Here is a 19755-nt window from a genome sequence, read left to right as displayed (position 1 = left end):
CTGTTGCTCAGAGCTCAAACTCTTGAGCGAGCTCTTAACCAACTGAGCCACTCAGCCGGCCCTACCCTTACCTCTTAAATAAAGCTGTGATGGCCTATTCCAGAACATAGTCCAGTTTCGGGGACCAGGTTACTGGGGTTTGAATCCTGGCCCCAGTATTTGCTGGCTGTGTGACTTTAGGTAAATTACTTAACCTGCCTCTGTGCCGTAGTTTTCTCATCTACCAAGTGGGTATAGTAATAATAGTACCTACCTGATATGGTGGTTGGGACCATTTAATCTGTTAATATAAATAAAAATGCTCAGAACTTTGACTAGCAAATAGTAAAGGCTTAGTAAATAATAGTTATTATTATTCTAATTATAAAGTTCATTTAACTTATGGCTTAGATTATTTCTCAGATTATACAAAAAATAGAAGATGCTTTAAAAGTAAGTTTTGAGTGGCCGGCCGAGTGGCTCAGTTGGTTAAGAGCTCGCTCAAGAGTTTGAGCTCTGAGCAACAGCGGTTCGAGTCCAACCCGAGCGGAGCAGCCACTGAGCTGCCAACAGGTAGCAGGATGGCTCAGCTAAAAAAAAAAAAAAATGTAAGTTTTGTAATTGTGAGAAAACAGGGCCAAATAACCATCACTAACATTGAATATGTCACTGCTGTGACCTTTGGGATTATTACTGGAATCCTAGATGGTATTTTTGGTTTGTAACCTTAAAAGCTTAAATAAAGCTTCCTTCTAAACAAGGTTATATAAATAATTAGCAGTTCTTTTTTTTTTTTTTTTACCTGGCAAGAAAAATCAATCGTTTCAATAAATTGATCAGCATAATAAGCTTGGAACTTAAATCCCTTAATACCCTAGTTTATAAAAGGCAAGTTACGGAATCTCTTTTCCTGGATAGCTCAAGGATCCTTACAGACAAGGGTCTGCAAACGTTTTCTTAAAGAGCTAATAGTAAATATTTTCGTCTTTGAGGCCATATGGTCTGTGTCCCAACTAGTCAACTCTGTAGTGTGAAAGCAGCCCAAGGCAATTCACACACAAATGGCGTGGCCATGTTCCAATAAAGCTTTAGTTATGGGCACTGAAATTTGAATTTTGTATAATTTTCATGTCATGATCTATTATTTTTCTTTCGACTTTTCTCCCACAACCATTTAAAAATGTAAAAACCGTCCTGAGCTCACAGGCTATACAAAAACAGGCGTTGGGCTGGATTTGGCCTTGGGGCTATATAGTTCACAGACCCAGCTTTAGGGGATGGTGGTGTTGGCATTCTGATTGGAGGCAGGGGGCTGCCCCATCCCTAGTCCTCTTATCCCTCACCCCCACCACCACCACCCCTGCTGCTGCGCCTCCTCGCATATTTCTCTTTGAAAATGTAGACTGTTTGTGTGACTCTCTTGGTTGCATGCCACAGAAAACTCAAGCCACTTAAGCAAAAAGAGAGAATACCTTGGGATTTGTTACTCTAGAGGTGATTGGTCCATGGCCCCACAGTACCTCGTCTGAGTCTCTCCATCTCTTGGCTCTTCTCCCCTCCATGGAGGTTTGCTCTCAGCATCCATGCGATGGCAGGTCCAAGTGCAGCTGGAAACCAGGGACGGTTTCTCTTCCCCTAAGAGTTCACACAAAAGCTCTGGGCCTGATCACTTGTGTTTTATGACTGGGCCCACCTGAACCAGCCCCACTGGCTGGGGAAACAGGCCACCGCACCTGGGTTAGGTCAGCCCCACCATCCCCAAGACCTGGAAGGGGTGCCCATGTTGGTTCTCCAGCGGAAATAGGGATCCCATTATGAACAAAGAGTGAATGGAGGCTGGGAGGCAGAACCAACCAAGGTCCACTCCACATTGAGACAACCACACGGTGACATTTAGAATCGAAACGCTCTGAACAAAACGAGTAGAGGAGCTGCCAGGAGCAGGAAACTGCCACTCACACCCCCTCTTTTGGAAGGAGTTGCTTGTCTTCCCTTTGGCAAAAATTTTTTTGTAGGTTCCAGCTTCTCTCGGAGCCGACCTGGGCTTGGCAAACCCGGAGCTACAGAATGGTTTATTTTTCGTTTTCCGTGCAATCGAGGGGCTTGGACTCAGCACTCCGTTGATTAAAATTCTGTGTAGGGGAACCAGTGCCTTGAAGAGCTAACAGTGTGGCCCAGCCACTCCCTCCCTCAGGAAAAGCAGGCAGAGAGAGCCCAACCTCCTAGCTGGGTTCAAAATAGCCATTTCCTGATGTGGACTCTCTGTGATTTCTCTTGGAGTTTTCCAAGCTCGGTGGGAATTGTTGACAGTGTACCCTGTCACATATCACAGAGTCTAGCTTTTTCTACCTTTCCCTAAATATAATTTACCGCCTTCAGTTTATTCCATGGTATGCTTCATTTTGACCCTGTTTTTCTTTTACTCTCAGTGACCCATTCCAGATTCAGTGTCCCCCCCTCCCCCATTCTCTGCCAAACCCAGACTGTGGCCCTCAGTCACCTGCACCCATTTTAAGAGATGCCATGCAGGTGTGGGGGAGAGAAAAAATATTTTTCCATCTTAGGCTCTCTGGCCTGGGCCCTGTGAATTAGACTGACAAAACACAGATCAATAACAGAAAAACAAACAGCAGTTTATCACCTTGTGCCTTGCACATATGTGTGGGAGCACTTAGTGATGATTAACTCATAAGGGTGGTTGGAAATTGGGCTTACAGAGTGTCTTAACAGTAGAGCAATACATTTTTAGTGAGGTGACAAGACAAAGGAAAAGGTCTTTGAGTTCCATATGGGAAGGACAACATGTGGGGAAACAAATGGAAGATAAGTGCTTAGGAAGTTTGTTGTGTAGATTCCTCTGGTGCCACCTTCAGGCGAAGGATCTGTAGTTGTTTCCGGTGATTAACTTCTGTCCTTCCTGGTGGAGAGGGGAGGGGAGACAGTTTTACAAATTTGTGTCTGCAGAGAGCTTTCCTTGTACCTTTTTTTTTTTTTCAATTGCCTTCAGCTCAAAATAATTCTTATGCCCAAGTGGCATATTTTGGGGTGGCATATTCTGTTACCCTTGACAGGGAACCCTCAGGACATACTGCGGGGTTACATGAGGCCCAGGCTGGTGTTTCAGGCCCCGCCTCGTGTGCCTGTGCTCCAAAGCACTCTGCCTCCCTATGACTTGTCTGTCACACCCCAAGCCAGTTGGCTCTGTCTGTGGGAAGAAGATGGCCAGCGACCTTGGGACTGTCCCACCCTTTGCAATGATCTCCAGAGAGCGTGAGCTGCAGGGACAGCTGTGGCTAAGTTCGCAGGAGCAGCAAGCATCTGCATAACTACAATAGTGCTTTTATTTTATTTTATTTTATTTATTTTACTGCATTGTGTTGCATTGCATTGCTTTGCTTTGCTTTGCTTTGCATTGCAGTTATTGATCACTTGCTATGACTAGGCCCTGGACCAAGCCCCTTGCACACGTTATCATGCATTTAATCCTTCATCAACTTTCTGCAACACTAGCAAGAGGCTGGTCTTCTACGCTCACCCTTTTAACAGTGCACTCTCTCATGGGAGGCAGTGACTTTTCAAAACACCATCAGATCCCTTTGCTCCCCTGCTTAAAATTCTTCTGTGAGTCAACCACTGGGACTAAAATCCAAATTTTTCACCACAGCCCACTGGCCTTGCCTCATCTGTCCCCTTGCTGTGTCTGCATCGTGTCAGTAACACTCCTCCCCTCTCCTTTGCTCCACCCACATCAGCCTTCTCTCTGTTCTTGAACTTGAAGCTTGTCCCACCTCAAGACTCCTGCGTTTGCATTTCCATCTGCCTGTAGCGTTTGCTCCTTCCTTCTTCCCACACCTGCGCCTTTGGGTCATTCCGTGTCAGCTCAAATGGCACTTTCTCTGAGAGGTCTTCCCTGACTCACTGTCTGAAGGAGTCACCCGTCAGTCGCTTTCTAGCCCATAACCGCATTTTACTCTCTTCATAGTCCTGTCAAATTAAAGGATGCTGTTTATCGTTTTTACCTGCCACCCACCTTCCCCCCTAAGATAGATGTTTCATTTCTGTATGCCTAGCTCCTAGAACATTGCCTGGCGTATGGTGTTATGTTGAATAAACAAAGAACTCTCCATTGACATATGAGGCCACATCATTTGCCCAAGGCCCCCCTGAGAAAGGACCACCCAACCTGACCTGAGCCTTCAAAAGGGGTGTGAAGAGAATCCTAATCAGTGCCTATGAAAAGAATCCCAACTGGCTGAACCTTTGCTTAGCTTTTGTGCCCAGTTTTTTGTTTGTTTGTTTGGTTTTGGTTTTGTTTTTTTTGCATCTTTAGCTGTTTTGAAGCCAGGTTGACCTTTGGACTTGAACACTAAGATTTTGCACCTCTTGCAGTGTTTCTGGGGAGCTGGTCCTTGCCCCACACCCAGTTCCAGCTGGGACACACAGAAGTTCTGGGTTTTTACTCTACCGGCATATGATTCCTCTTCATCTTTTCATGTGGGAATATTTTTTTCTAATTGTAAAAAGAATAGCGTGCTCGGCCCTCACAGGAGTGCGTCTGACTCCCACCTTGCATGTGGGAGCTGTGCTTCTTAGTGGCTTCCTTATAAAGAGGACACAACGGGAAGGCATAGGGGGACAGTGACTTTACAGTGGAGAAGCCTGACGAATTCTACTCAGCCAGGTGATCCAGGTCAACATCCACAGTGACAAGTTACTGTGCCCTTGCCAGAAAGTGATGAGAATGGCGTTTTACCTTCTGCAAACCCATAACGCCAGTCTAATCAGCAGAAAAACATCAGCCAGATCCCAGCTGAGGGACATTCTATAAAATCCCGATGAGTGCTCCCCAAGACTGTCAAGGTCATGATCAAAAACAAGGACAGTCTGAGCAACTGTCATAGCCAAGAAGAGCCTCAGGAGATGCCATCACTAAATGACAGGTGGTCTCCTGGATTGGGATTCTAGAAAAAAGGACCTGAAGTAAAAACCAAGGCAATCTGAACAAAATATGGACTTTAGTTAATTAAAAAAAAAAATCCCTGTGTATTTCCAGTCCTGATGCTTTTGCCTTTCTGATTGATCTCTCTCTGTTTAGGGCCACGTCTTACTTCTCATGTTGGACTTCCAACCAGCATCTCCGTTTCCACATTTGCCTCCCTTCTTCCACCGTGATCCTCTCCCTCTGGCTTCCCAGCTTGCAGGCTGTTGGTGAACATTGAACTTGGCCTACCCATGGCTTGCATTGTAGCCCATGCATCGGTTTCTTGGCTGGTGTTCTCTGACCCACAAGCATCCCAGAGCACACCCCACACTACCCCCATTGATCCCCACACTATACTCTGGTCTCAGACTTTCTGAATGGGAATAATATTCTCCTAGCAGTTTATCTCCCCAGTTAAGTTTCCAGCCGGTCAGGGATGAAATGAGCCACATGATTGCAAGGCTAAGCAATTTTTAAAAACTGAAATATTACTTTAGACAGCCCCAATTTATTTTCCTTTAGATTCCAATCATTTGAGCCCCACTAAGCACGGTTTTAAGCTGCACCATCTGGTTTTCTATCCATCCTTGCGTGACCTGGGCCCTTTGCTTAATTCTGAATTGGCTTGTAAATTGGAAGTGTTAGAGAGTCTTAGTAAAGATGCATGAATCACAGCTCAGGATAGATTTATATTTGTGTATATTCATGAAGGCTGAAATTGCAGGGCTAGAGGATATATATATTTTTAAAGTGGACCTTGAATACTAGGATGAACCTATAGAAGTGCTGAGAAACATTAGTTGTTTATGCAATTTTAATTGGACAATCATCTTATTATTACACGGTTATCCATTTTCACAGTTTTAATTTCACATTTCTAACAATTCCCGCTAAATTAGGAAGAATACTTTTATTTTCTTGTGTGATCTCAAAGGACCTCATTAAACCAATCCGAGTCCTTCCTCTTGGGGTTGGGAGAAATATGACAGAGAGGTTTGGTTTGAAGTTCACTTAGAAGTTTTGGGGTGAGGACACCAAAATGAAAAATGACATTACAGATTTTTAAACAAACTGCCAGAATTCGTGTGTCCTCTTTTTCAAAGCCCCGCGCTGGAGGCAACACACACATTATTCAAATGAAAACCTTCCCGGAAATCCCCCTGGAAATGCAGCCCCAGCCCCTGTTGAATTCTTGGGAAGATCCATCCTCAATGGTGATGAACCTTTGGTGGAGAGGGAGTTTGATATTTTGAAACTACCAAAAGTTGCTCTGAGCCAAGTTGTGCAAACGCAGTGGGTAATCAAATCATGTAAATATAAAAAAGTGAGTATAAGTGTGTTAAACTGCTTTTCTTGAATGGTTCATAAACTGATTTGAAAGCAATTTTCAAAGAAGAGTTTGTTTATTAATACCTCTCCTTATTTGAGAAAGGATTTCATCGTCATATAAGAGCCCAAGAAAAGTCTTAAAAGACTTGAGGAATGTTAGTATTATTAGAAGTATAAAGCATCCTACGGTGATTCCTTGAAAGTTAGTATTTTAGAATATTGGTTAAAATTTTTTATTTCCATTACCTTAATATCACACTTCCCCCTTTTCTCCCCTCCCCACCAGGCCTCTGCTAGTTTTGTGACTGATGCAGGTGGGACCCACGACTTTTGGTGCTTATTATTTTCCTTAAGAAGGTGTGGGATGGTGTGTGAGGTCGGGCATTCTGGGAAGGGAGGTAAAGTTGGGGCAAAGGCCCCCCACAAGCTGATCTCCTCTGTCTTTTTCCACTCCCAGCTTCAACTCCAGTGAAGGTCTGAGGCTGGCTGCTTACTCTTGATGGTCATGGTGGTGATGATGGTGGTGATGGTGGTGATGGTCCTGGTGATGATGCTGGTGATGATGGTGATGATGGTCCTGGTGATGATGGTGAAAATGACGATGGTGATGATAGCATTGATAATGATGATGGTGCTAGTGATGATGGTGATGATGGTGATGATGGTGATGGTGATGATGATGACGATGACGATGGCATTGATAGTGATGGCGCTGGTGATGATGGTGATGACGATAGTGAGGATGGTGATTGACACTCACCAAGACCTCACTCTGTCCTTATGATGTACTAGACTTACACACAATCTCTCACTCAACCCTCACCACAAGCAATGAGTAGCTTCTATTACTCCCACTTAACAGATGATGATACTGAGGGAGGGGAAGGTTGCATGACCCACTTATCAACTATGCAGATAGTTATTATGGAATGAAGAAATATGGCAAACAAGGATTGTTAGACCTATTTTACAAGTGAGAAAGGGGAAACCTGGGGAATTTAAATACCTTTTCCGGGGGGAGGCACAAGCCAGTACAGGGCAGAGCCGACATTCCGACTTGAATCATGCTGTCAGCCAGGTGGGGCTGTGCTGTGGCCGCTGGCACCGAGCTGGGTGGTGGGAGAATGCCCAGTGAGCAGGAGGGCAGCCTCACTGCTTGGTTGTCCCACCTCCTCAGGGAATCTAGGTCTCTCCTTACAGACTATATTTTCCACCGTTGAGGATGATAACCCCATCCTGGGACTCTCCACAGTAGGTTTACCTGGCCCTCTCTCTTATGTAGGCTGTATAGGCTGAATAGTGCCCCTCTCCCCCAAATCCACACCCTAATCCATGGGAACTGTGAATATTTTTACCTTATATGGCAAACAGGGATGAAGGTGTTCCCAGGAATTCTACTGAAAAAGTGAGTCTAAACCAATGATTCTCAACCAGGGACAATTTTGTCCCCAGCTGATATTGGCAAATGTGTGAAGAAGGTTGGTGTTGAAGGGAGGATGCTACCAGCACCTCGTGAGTAGAGGCCTGAGGTGCTGCTAAGCATCCTGCAATGCACAGGGCAGCCCCCACAGCACAGAATGAGCTGCCCCAAATGGCAGTGGTGCCCCGAGTGAGAAACTCAGGTTGGAACAAAGCTCTCAGAGGCTGCTAAGCAGAGGTGAGATAAAACCCTTGCTTTAGCTTTGTTTCCTGAGCTTTCAGAATGAGCCTTCAGAAGGTCTCACACCTGGGGGTACTTCCTTACCCCCAATTTACAGAGAAGGAAACTGAGGCTAACAGAAGTCAAGTTATTTGCCCAAGGTCAGCGGTTAGAAAGAGACAGTTGCTTTGGAGACCTCGGACAAGTCAGATGTGGCTGAGAAAATAGAGACTCGGAGAAGCTAAAAAATGTGCCCAGAGTCACAAAGAATAATAACTATGGCCGGGATTTGGATGCAAGTCAGTTTCTTCCAGCCGCAAAACCTTCCTTGCAGGGTTGATCGTGAAAATATAGAGAGACATTACGGATAGGAAGGCAGCGGGCACCGGGAGGTATGATCACTCGCAGGACTCCGTGGCATCTTCCTTCCCAAGCAGACCCCAGGGGGATGAAGCAGCCACGGGGGCATCTGAATTAAAAGCAGTTACTTCATCTTGTTGGGAAATGGTGACTCATTAAAAGGAGCCGGCCGTTTCCCATTACATTCCCGTTACAGCAAGAAGGCGAGATGCTTGGTACCTCCCATAATAAGATATTTGGGGGTTGAAATGAGCTGCTTTCCTCCATGAATGATTGATGATGATAAAAAGCTGGGATGTCACCAGGAGCCTTTGAAATGCATCAGGATGTCCTCTCCCCAGTATTTGGGGCTCTGGTGTTTAAACTCACTCTTGGGTTGATGCCAGAAAGACGTGCCTTTGCACCCTCAGGGTGGTGTGCCCTGAGCCCCCCTGGCCTCCCCAACTCTCAGGGCAGCCATGGGTCTGTCGGAGCTGGAGGACTGCAGCCTTACCTAAAGGGGCAGAGGAATAGCCCAAATGGCCAGAGGCCTGTTGTTCTCCAGATCTGATGATTTTATTTCCTCCCCCTTGTTAATATAGCATCTTCCAGGGAAAGGACCTGTGGTGGTAGTTAGAATGATGCAGACCACTCCGCACCATGCCCAGGCACTGCGCCGAGCACCTGATGTATTATTTTATTTCATCTCCATAGCAGCAAGCCCGTGAGGTAGGAGTTACTGACCCATTTTACAGAAGAGGTAAGTAACACTTGGGAATGTTAATTAATGTGTCCAGATCATGCAGTTGGTGGTAGAGCCAGGACTTGAACCGGAATCTGTCCAAATCTAACATCAGGGGTGAGCTGCTGGGCAGCCAGTGACCACCAGAGAGCAATGGAGCAAAGTTACTCTGTGTAAGCTTTTTCTTGCTTCTAGGTCAGCTTGATGAGGGCAAAGATTTTGTCTGTTTTGTTCCATCCCCATTGCTTAGAAGCTATATCTGGCTTGAAGCAAGTTTTCAATGCATACTTATTAAATAAATAATAAGAGCAAATATTACGCACAGAGAGAGCCATGGAAAGAACTTTCTATGCTCCTGGCACTTACATAAATTACCTAAGAGATGTGTCTGATTGTCCCTACATTGCAGATGAAGAAACTGAGACTCAGAGTCATCAACCTATCGGGCCAAGGTCAGCATGAGAGCTAGCCCCTGAACCCCTAAATCCACGCTCATAACCACCCCCTTCAGTTGCCTTCATTGCGCCCATGATGTCCGCACACACCAACTCTTTTTCTTTTCTTTTTTCTTTTTTTTCTTTATTTTAAATCTGCCTTGAATAAGTAACACCTGCCATGGCAAAATTTCAAGCAGCACAGCTAATAGTCTTGTGCCAACGTCAGCATCTTGGTGATGTTAAAAATGGTGGGAACCAAGTGAAGGGTCAGGGTATGTGGGAAATCTCAGTAGTATCTTTGCAACTTTCCTGTGACTCTAAAATTATTCCAGAATAAAAAGTGTTTTTAAAAGTTCAAACAGTAGAAAAGGACATGTTAGGTGGAAGGTGATTCTCCCCAACCCTGACCCTTAGTCTCCCCCATCCTCCAAGGCAAGCACTCTGGCCCTTCCTGTGTGTGTCCTTCTGAAGGTGTATTAAGGATGCTGGATGCCTAACAGATGTTTGTGGGACTGAAATGAGCGGGCCCACCTTCGTTTAATTGCCTCTGGGATACGAGCCGGATTGAAATAATAACTCAAAAATGGATGATTCATCTTTGGGTGAACAACTTGACAAATGGTTGAGAATTATCCTTCAGGCCTGAGTTCTCATTTAATTTCCAATGAGAACTCCAGAGTTTGGGTCCTCTGCTGTTTGTCCAGAGACCTCCGAACTGCACCTTGTCATGTCATTCCACATCCTGTCCCAGATGCATCTGAGGCTGACCTGAAGAACCTCTAAAACCCTTCCAACCCTAAGGGCTGGAATTCTGTTTTGTCTCCTTTTTTCCCCAATTATCAACCTTTATCATGGCCAAAGAAGAAAGCCTGAATTTCGTGGTTGTCTTAAACGCCTCCCTAGGACTTGCTAACTTTCTAGTCCTTGCTAATCCACCTTGTTAAGAAAGAAAAATTAGGCTTCAATCTGAGCCTTGAGCAGGCTGCAGAATTTAGCCGGAATTTGATTAACATCACTTTGTTTCCATTGAATTTATTTTTATGGCTATTTTCTAATTGTGCCAGGGGATAGTGACTTATTATTTATGGAGGTGATATGAAATTCCCTTTAAGGTGTTCATTTGAATTTTTTTTTTTAAAAAGTCAATGTGAAGAAATATTGAATAGGTCATAGTATAGATAGCATCTTAGTCTGCTCAGGCTGCTATAACAAAATACCACAGACTGAGTGGCTTAAACAACAGGCATTGATTTCTTAACAGTTCTGGAGGCTGGAAAGTCCAAGATCAAGGTGCCGGCAGATCCAGTGTTGGGTGAGGACCCGCTTCCTGGTTTGCCGATGGCCCCTTTCTTGTGGTGTCCTCACATGGTGGAGAGCTAAGAGAGGAAGCAAGCTCTTGTGTCTCTTCATCATGGGAGCTCCCCCACCCCCACCCCATCATGACCTCCTGTAACCCTCATTATCTCTCAAAGACCCCACCTCCTAATACCATCCCCTTGGAGCTTAGGGTTTCAACATAGGAACCAGAGGTGGGGGGACACAAACAGGCAGCCCATAGCAGATGATACGTGGCTGTGGTGAATTCTGTGCAGTGACAGGCATTGGAAACACTGCTCTATAACCCTTTGACCAATAGCATGAGCTTTGGAATCAGGCAGACTGGGGTCTGAGTCCCAGCTCTGCCACTCAGTGGTTCAGTGATTTTGGCCAATGACTTAGGATCTCTCTGAGCTTCATCTGTAAAGGGTGGGTGATATGATAATACCTACCTGCCAAGGTATTTAGGAGTCTGCTGAGACAGTGCGTGGCTCGCAGTCAATGCTCAATATGAGTGAGCTCTAGAGCATATACCAGGTGTATAAAGTTATGAAGCAGGGGGTGGCCTGGTGGCTCAGCTGGTTAGAGCACGTGCTCTGAACAACAAGGTTGCTGGTTCGATTCCCACGTGGGCCAGTGAGCTGCGCCCGAGCTGACCTACCGCTGAGTTGGTTAGAACGCATGCCCTGAACAACAAGGGTGCCGGTTTGATTCCCGCATGGGATGGTGGACTGCCCCCCCCCCGCCCCTCGTAACTAGATTGAAAACGGCAACTGGACTTGGAGCTGAGCTGCGTCCTCCACAACTAGATTGCAGGACAACAACTTGACTTGGAGCTGATGGGTCCTGGAAAAAACACAGTTACCCGATAAAAAAAATTTTTTTTTTAAATTATGAAGCAGAAACAAAAGGAGGGGTTCATCAGAGGACCCTGGGCTTAAATTCCAACTGTGGCCCATGGTTGGGATAGACCAGAGAAGGCTTCCTTTGGTAATAACCCTTCTCACCTATATTTAAATTACAAGTTTCTAGGAGATGGCCGGCCCTCATTCACATCACTCCCGTTGTCCCTGGGTAGCTTTACATTTTTGAGATAAATGACAGCCTGCTGGCATGCCCCAGTTGTGCCCGGTGCTCATGCTGTGGCACTCACGAGGCATGCTTCTCCCCAGCGTGGCATTTGGGGATAAAATGATAGATCTCACTGCCTCTTCCCCGAGAAGTGACTCAACTCCTGGCAGCTCAGTGGCAGCAATGTCAGTTGGAGCCCTGGGGACTTCAGTGCCTTCAACCTCACTCTGTCCCCACAGCCGTCTCATGGAGGCTGTCTTCTCTCCAGCCCGAAGTGTGGTCTGTCGTCTTCCAGGATTTGTCCTCATGGACATAATCTTTGGCAGCTGTTGAATGCCTGCCTTCCAGGAAAGGTATTGTCAAGAGGGTTTCCATGACGCTAGTTCCATCACACAAATTCACACTAAAAATAAACCCACTGTGTACGATGTTCCTTTCTTCATGTCCAGGGCCAGCGTTTCTCAGAGTCTGGTCTGACGACCTCCTTCATGGGGGTCCCTGCGGGTAGAGACGGAGACTCTGCCTTTCTAACCAGCTCCCCAGGTCCTCCCCACACCTGCTGTTACTTGAGAACAGTTCCTGCTCTCCATGGATCTATCATAACAGGATATACTCAGCTCTCTCTCCTGCTAAGATGATGATGGCGCGTCTTCAGTGGCGAGATAGGTTTAAAATGAATATGACTGATTCCAACAAGGGCTTTTGGAGTAGGCTAGATCTGGTGGTAAATCTCAGCCACATTACTCCTTTTCCGGAGCCTCAATTTACCCATCTTTGAAATGGGGATGCTACCAGTACTTACCACCCAGGGCTGTTTTGAGAACCCAGGCCTTGCCTGTGATAAATGCTCAGTGAATGTTAGCTATGATCGTTAATGGGTAAGCCCGTTTTCTGTTTTTCACCTTTAAGCTGGGGAAATTATAGCATCGACCATCTAGGACAGGGGTTGGCGAACTTTTTCTGGAAAGGGCCAGGTAGTAAATATTTGAGGTTTTGTGGGCCATATGGTCTGTGTTGCAACTACTCGATTCTGCCGTTGTACTAAAAAGCAGCCATAAATAATCCATAAATGAATGAGCGTGGCCAGTGTTCCAGTAAAACTTGACGTACAGAATCAGGCAGGGGGCTGGATTTGACTTGTGGCCGTAGCTTGCCAACCCCTGACCTTGGGTGTTGTGAAGATTAAATGAGAGACAGCTTACAATGAGCCTGGCACAGAGCACTCACTCCAAGAAAGGATTCTAATGACTACCAACCAATCTGAGGTCTAGGTTTCACTCCTTTCTCCAGGGGAAGGAAAGCATCCGTGAGCAAGACTTTTCAACAGAGACGTCAACCCCAGTCTCTGCCCAAAGTCAGAGCTAAGCGTTCATCTCAGTACCTGGAGACTGGCACTGCCCCCGCCTCCACCCTCCCCCGAGGACAAAGGAAAATGCCAGTCCACGGGGTGTGATTAATTCTCTTCATTACACACTTACAGAGGAGGAAACTGAGTCACGAGCAGTTAACTAACTCTCCAAGGCCACACAGTGAGGGGGCAGAGCTGCTACTCAAAGCCAGGCCGTTTGACTCTACAATACCCCCTACCTCCCACTCCCAGGTCAACACAACCCTCCATTGCCCTGTGCCCAGAATTGGTGCTCGTCAAAGCTGGTCCCCTAGCCTGGTGGGAGCCCAGCGTGCAGTAACACTCAATTAATATTACTAGTTTATTCTTGTTCCTTCCTCAAGCCAGGCCTTTTGACTGGTGGAGGGGAGGCAGGTAATTTTGGCTTATGTAATGATGTGTTAAGGGAGTAAGAGATTGAAGGGCATGGCCGTTTACCAAAAATCTGACATCTAGCGAAGAACTTGAGGTCAGGAGGTTCCCACAGATGACAAAGCAGTCGTGCAGGCTTCTGGGAGTGGGTGCTATTTTGAGATCCAAGCAGGCAGGAGCTGACTTAAAGGAAGTCTGCAAATCACAGCAGGTGTGCTGGGCCAAGGCTCCAGGTCATAGACGGAAGACGGGTAGAGAGAAGGCAGCTTCCAAAACCATTGGCTGGGAGGTAAGGAAAAAGACAAATGCCAGGTATCAGAACTGAGGTGATGGGGCTGGAGGGGGTTAGCAGACATAGGTGAGGTGATGCTGGCCTCAGAGTAGAGCAAGACCCTAACCTACGTCTCCTTCTTGACCTGGGAAAGGCCTTAGAATATTGCATCCTTTACAACCCACGCATTCCCTCTGCAAATGTGGCCTGAAGGAACCTCTTAGATGCGCTCAGAGATTTAGGTTTGAGAATGCTCATCACAGGGCCGTTTATAGTGGGGGGGAGGGGGGAGTGGAAAACAACCCAAATGTCTGGGGGTTGATCAAATGATTCATAATACAGCCACAAATAGAGAACTACGCAGCCTTTCACACGGCTGCTGGGGAAGAACATCCAAGGACGAGCAAAAATGCTCATGGATGTGTTAAGTGAAAAGAGCAGGTAATAAAATGTGAGGCCCTGTCTTTACATGGTATGACGAAAACCAGACCTACGAGTATATATGGTGAATTTATATGGATATATAATTGTGTCTATACCAGGGGTGCCAAGAAAATGCATACAATTGGACACTTGGGTCAACGTTGCTCAAGCAGTAGCTCACCATAATCAGAAGTGTCTGGACGCTGATGGGAACCATTTTGAGCACCTCTTGTAACTGCAGAAGTCAAACGTGACTTGTATTCATCTTTTGTTATCGGTATATGTTGAGTACTACCAGTTTAATACAGTTTTCCTTTCTTAAAATGTGTATACATTTTTTTGGCATCCTCTGTAATGCATATCTTAACATTTTTAACTACTAATATTTTCATGTACATTTTTTCAGTCTCTAAAAAACAAATACATGTGAATATTTACTACTTGTTACAAGTCTGTACCCTTAAACAGCATCAGTTTTATCCATGACCCCGTCCCCTCCCACCCCCCATAACCATTTCTGTTTTCTATGAGTTTGACCTTTTTGGATTCTACAGCACTTGTCTTTCTGTCTGACTTATCTCACTTGACATAATGTGCTCAAGGTCCATCCATGTTGTCACAAATGTCAGGATATCCTCCTTTCTCATGGCTGAATAATGTTCCATTGTGTATATATACTACATTTTAAAAATCCATTCATCCATTGATGGTCATTTAGGTTGTTTCCATATCTGGGCTATTGTAAATAATGCTGCAATAAACATGGGGATGCATAAATTTGCAATATATGTCAACTATATTCAATTAAAAATACTTGTGTATGTGTTATATATATCCTATACATATAAAGCATATATTTATCACCCTATATATGTATACCACATATATAGTATATAATTATATAGATTACCATATATATGAAGAATGTATGTCAAAATGTTAATGGCAATATAGGTGGTAATTTGTATACACACAAATAAGCACACATACATATATATACTGTTATGGGCTGCATGGTTATGTCCACATTCATATGTTAAAGCCCTAACACCCAGTATGGCTGATTTGGAAATAAGGACTTTCAAGGAAGTAACTGAGGTTGAATGAGGTCATAAGGGTGGACCCTGATCCTACAGGATTAGTGTCCTTATAAGAAGAGATACCAGAGAGCTCTGTGTGTGTGTGTGTGCGTGTGTGTGTGTGTGTGTGTGTGTGTGTGTGTGTGCGCGCGCGCACGCGCAAAGACCAGGCCATGTGAGCTCACGGCGAGAAGGTGGCTGTCTATAAGCCAGAAGGAGAGCCCTCACCAGACACTGACGCTACCACACCTGGTCTGGGACTTTCAGCCTCCAGACCTGTTAGAAAATAAATGCCTGTTATTTAAGCCTCCCAGCTTCTGTAATTTTGTAATGGTAGCTCAGATGAACTAATACACATGCATATATACATACTCGTACTTATGTGCATATATATACATAGAGCCTTTCTATATATATGATAATATATATGGGATATATTTTAAAAATATTTTTTACATATGGCTACACATAATGCTATAAATATAAGGCCGGAAAACTGTCCGTCAGAATGTACATGGTGGTTCTCTCTGGGCAGTGTGGTTATGGATGACTCTTTTACTTTGTCCTTTTGTATTCTTTCCTATTACTATTGCTTACATTGCTTAGTATTCCTGTAAGATAATAATTAATAGCATTACTATAAAATAATGCTTATAAAACTTCCTTCTGCCGAAAGGCGGACTTGGCGTTGAAGGCTGGGACAGGGCAAAGCGCTTGTGGTCAGGGGAGCAGAGGTTCTAGGAGCCAGGACCAAGCAGGCACTGCCAGGGCCACATACATGACCGTGAGCAGGCCTTGATGAGCCCGCCTGAGTCTCCTCTTGCCATCGTATCAGGGTTCCCATGGAAAACGTGTGTTCCAGTTTCCGAAGGGCCGTCTCTCACACACACACACACACACACACATGCAGTGCCCACTGAGCTCCCTGTGCCACGTGTGAAGGTTGCTGGATCAAGTCTGTTCCCTGGAACGAGGGAACTCTTGCAAACCCGTGCAGCCTTGGGGTCTTGACATCTGCGTTCCGTGTCTCCCGCACAGATCAGCTGGACATCATCTCCATGGCGGAGACAACCATGATGCCGGAAGAGATCGAGCTGGAGATGGCGAAAATCCAGCGTCTCCGGGAAGTGTTGGTCCGACGGGAGTCCGAGCTCAGGTTTATGTGAGTGTCTGGGGAAGCGGCTGAGAAAAGGAAGGGGTGTGCCGGGGGAGGACACTCGGGTCCCCGACATTGACTTCTTATGACTGTGTGCCAGGCACTGGGATAAAGGCATTAAGTGCATTTTGTTTTTAATCCCATTTGATTCTCACTACTGCCTAGAGAAGTCGGTATCATAATCTTGCATTTTACACAAGACCCTGAAGTTGGGATTGAATTCAGGACAGTCTGACTCCAAAGCCCAAGCTCTTTCTATGTTACCTGTTAAGAAGAGAAATGGAGCAAGAGAGAGAGAGAGAAAGAAAGACGAGCTAGAGGTGGTACCCTGTGCTGATATCATTAAAGACACACGCTCTGGGTTCAGACAGGCCTGTGATGAAAAAAAAAAAAAGCTGGGTGGGCGTGGGCAGGTTACTTAGCCTCTCTGAGCTTCAGTTTTGTCATCTATAAACTCGGGGGAAATACTAGCGTATCTCCCCTGGGATTGTGAGCAACCTCAGAGTCACATGATTTGAAAACCCATTGTCTAGAGCAGCACAGCAGTCGTGAGGGATTACAGGTAGTCATTCAAGAGAAACTGCAGTTTAAAAAATTGGGCACTGGCAGATAAGCATCGAGAGTTTAAAAACAAAACAAAACAAAAACCGAGGGTTAAGAGGTAGGCTTTCCTGGAAAATTCCTGACACTGCCTGTCAGCTCCTGACACCACCTCCATTTGAAGAAGCAGCAACCTCACACCTTCCAGACATGCACTAAGCACCTCTCAGCCATTCTGTCACTGATTCTCTTAACAATGGCGGGTTATGGGATTATTCCCATTTTACAGATGACAAGACTGAGGCTCAGAGATGTTCACCTGCGCAGGGCCTCCCAGCTAGGAAATAGTTGAGCTAGGCTTCAGACCTAGCTCTCTCTGCTTTCAAAACCCATGTTCTCACAGCTGCATCATATAACCTTCTCTTTCACCCCGCCTGAAATGGACTGTGATGTTAACAGCTGCCATTTGTGCAGCTCTCCACATTGGCCAGCCCCTGTGCTAAACGCACATACACGCATGATCTTTTCTCACGGGAACCCTTCGAGGAGAGTGCTAGAACGTTCCTACTTTACAGATAAGAAATGTCCTCCCATTCACCTGGGAATAAGATAAACCAATACGTGAGTGTTTGGAAGCAATCCCTCCCTCCCAGTGGCTTCTGTATTGTTTTGTTTTTTTGCTTTTCGAAAGAATTGGAAGGATTGGTTATGTGAGAGAAGGATCAGCTCAGACCAGGTGTTCTGTTAGGCCAGGTGATTCCAACGTGGCGGCTTTGAGATGCCTGGGGGTCACCCACGTCAGGGCGAGAGACCGGGGATCCTGTGTGTGAGCGTGAGGGTGCAGGGGAAGCCACTGACCTAGACTCGGAGACTTGGGACTCACCTGCTTATTGGCAGTTGCTGAAGTCGAGTAATGGGTACAGTCACCCCTCTTAAATGAGCCGACAGCAACCGCGGTGATCAACAGCGGTGATAGGGTCTGGGGAACGCCGAAATCCCCATCCCACTCCTCCGTATGGACGGAGTCGGGTGAGGGGAAAGCCAGCTCTCAAAGTTTTGGTGAAAAAATATGGGGTAACTGAGAGTTTAGAGGTAACGAGAAGGTTGGTGATTATAATGGTTTATAAATAATACCGTATACGTGGAAACCGACAGTCTTTCTTCCTCCATTCTGTCTTTAATGCTAGTTCATAGGAGTGACCTGTGTTAATAGCATTGGTTTTTATTAACGCTGGTGGATAGTTTTATGACTGTTAATTCCATTTCCTAACATAGAAACATTAGTCAGGCTATACTAACTTCCCCCTTACAAAAGATGATGAAATGAGGACCTGGGTCTTGCTTTTGCATCTGTTTTCTATTTTTCTATTTCCAATTTTGACGTTCTACGTTCTCAAGGAAGGCAGTAGTTATATTCTGTTCTAAAACTGTGACTAAGCTACAGTTTATATTTCTTATCTATAGATTGTTTGTAACAGTAAGAACACATCACTGGCATTTACAGCACCCTCCCTGTGTTTTAAAAGGAAGGAAGACAGAGAACGTGAATTCTGCCTTAAGGTACCCAGGCTGCAGGTGCTCAAGAGAGGGCAGAGCCTTCTTTTGCTGCTGCAGGAACAAAGGCTGTCTCTTGGCATTTACTGACCTTTGCACCACGTGCGTGTCTGTGTGCACACGCACACGTGTGCACGTCCCCAGCATCTGGCACATGCTTGTCATATAGCAAGTGCTCAATGACAAGAAAAGTGAACGTGTGACCTCTAGCTCTGAGTCAAACACTTCGTTAAGCTCTTGACTTGTGACCTCACTGAATTTCCCCATCATGCCCGTGAGTCCGACCACTTAGGGGAAAATGCCAACCGTAGTCACTTGAATAAATCAAATTATCTAAAGGGTAGAGAAAAATGTCAGTGTGGTCAGGCTATAGAGTGGGGCTCAGACATTCTCCAGGGCGGGGGCCAGCTTCCAGGCCCCTGGGAGTCTCACCGGTAGCCTGCAGACAGTGGTGGATGATGACGACTCCTCCAGGCCCAGCTGGGCACAGACTGTAGCCTTCCCTGGAGATGCACCCCCCTTGTCCCTCTCAGAGGGGCATGATGGGCTCTAGGATGGCCAGGGTAGAGACAGATCACAGCCCATTCGGACCTGGACAAAAGCCTCACCCATTATCCTTGGCCTCCCAGGCAGACAGGCTGTGCATGGGCTAGCCTTGAATTCAGTTTCCTGGCTATTTCTCTGAGCCGGCCCTCACATAGGTGGAGGGCTGATTGTTCAGGTGGGTCCTATTCTTGTTTCCATTTTAGAGAAGAGAGAATTAGAGGTTAAGAAATTTGCCCAAGGTTGCATTAGCTAGTAAGTAGCCAAGCTAGGATGTGCTCTGACTTGAGTATTTATTAAATGAGTGAATAAAGGGAGGAAGGAAAAAAAGGAGGAAGGAAGGAAGCTCTGAATATATCTACAAAGATAATTCCTTAAAGAGTGTCAGCTCCATGAGGGCAGGAATCTTATCTCACTTCCTCACTGTTGTATCTTCCCAGCATCCTGAAGAGTGCCCGGCACTTGTTAGGCAATTAATATTTGTTGAAAGTGCAATAAATTATTCTTTCATACCCCATCCTTACTCCAACAGCTTTCCTTCACACACACACACACACACACACACACACACACACACACATGAGAGAGAGAGAGAG

General features: G+C 45.7%; 1 protein-coding gene across 1 annotated transcript in view; it reads left to right on the top strand.

Moving 5' to 3' along the window:
• The window catches only part of BMERB1 (bMERB domain containing 1), a 97019-nt gene that overhangs the window by 45152 nt on the left and 32112 nt on the right, over positions 1-19755 (top strand). The window contains exon 2 of the mRNA XM_019666118.1: positions 16405-16528. Within this exon, the coding sequence (XP_019521663.1) occupies positions 16405-16528 (124 nt within the window). The remainder of the gene's footprint in view (positions 1-16404; positions 16529-19755) is intronic.

Source organism: Hipposideros armiger, unplaced genomic scaffold (genome assembly GCF_001890085.2).
Source record: "Hipposideros armiger isolate ML-2016 unplaced genomic scaffold, ASM189008v1 scaffold_460, whole genome shotgun sequence".
Taxonomy (NCBI): domain Eukaryota; kingdom Metazoa; phylum Chordata; class Mammalia; order Chiroptera; family Hipposideridae; genus Hipposideros; species Hipposideros armiger.
The sequence above is the reverse complement of the archived record's forward strand: the minus strand, read 5'-3'. Positions and strand labels throughout refer to the sequence as shown.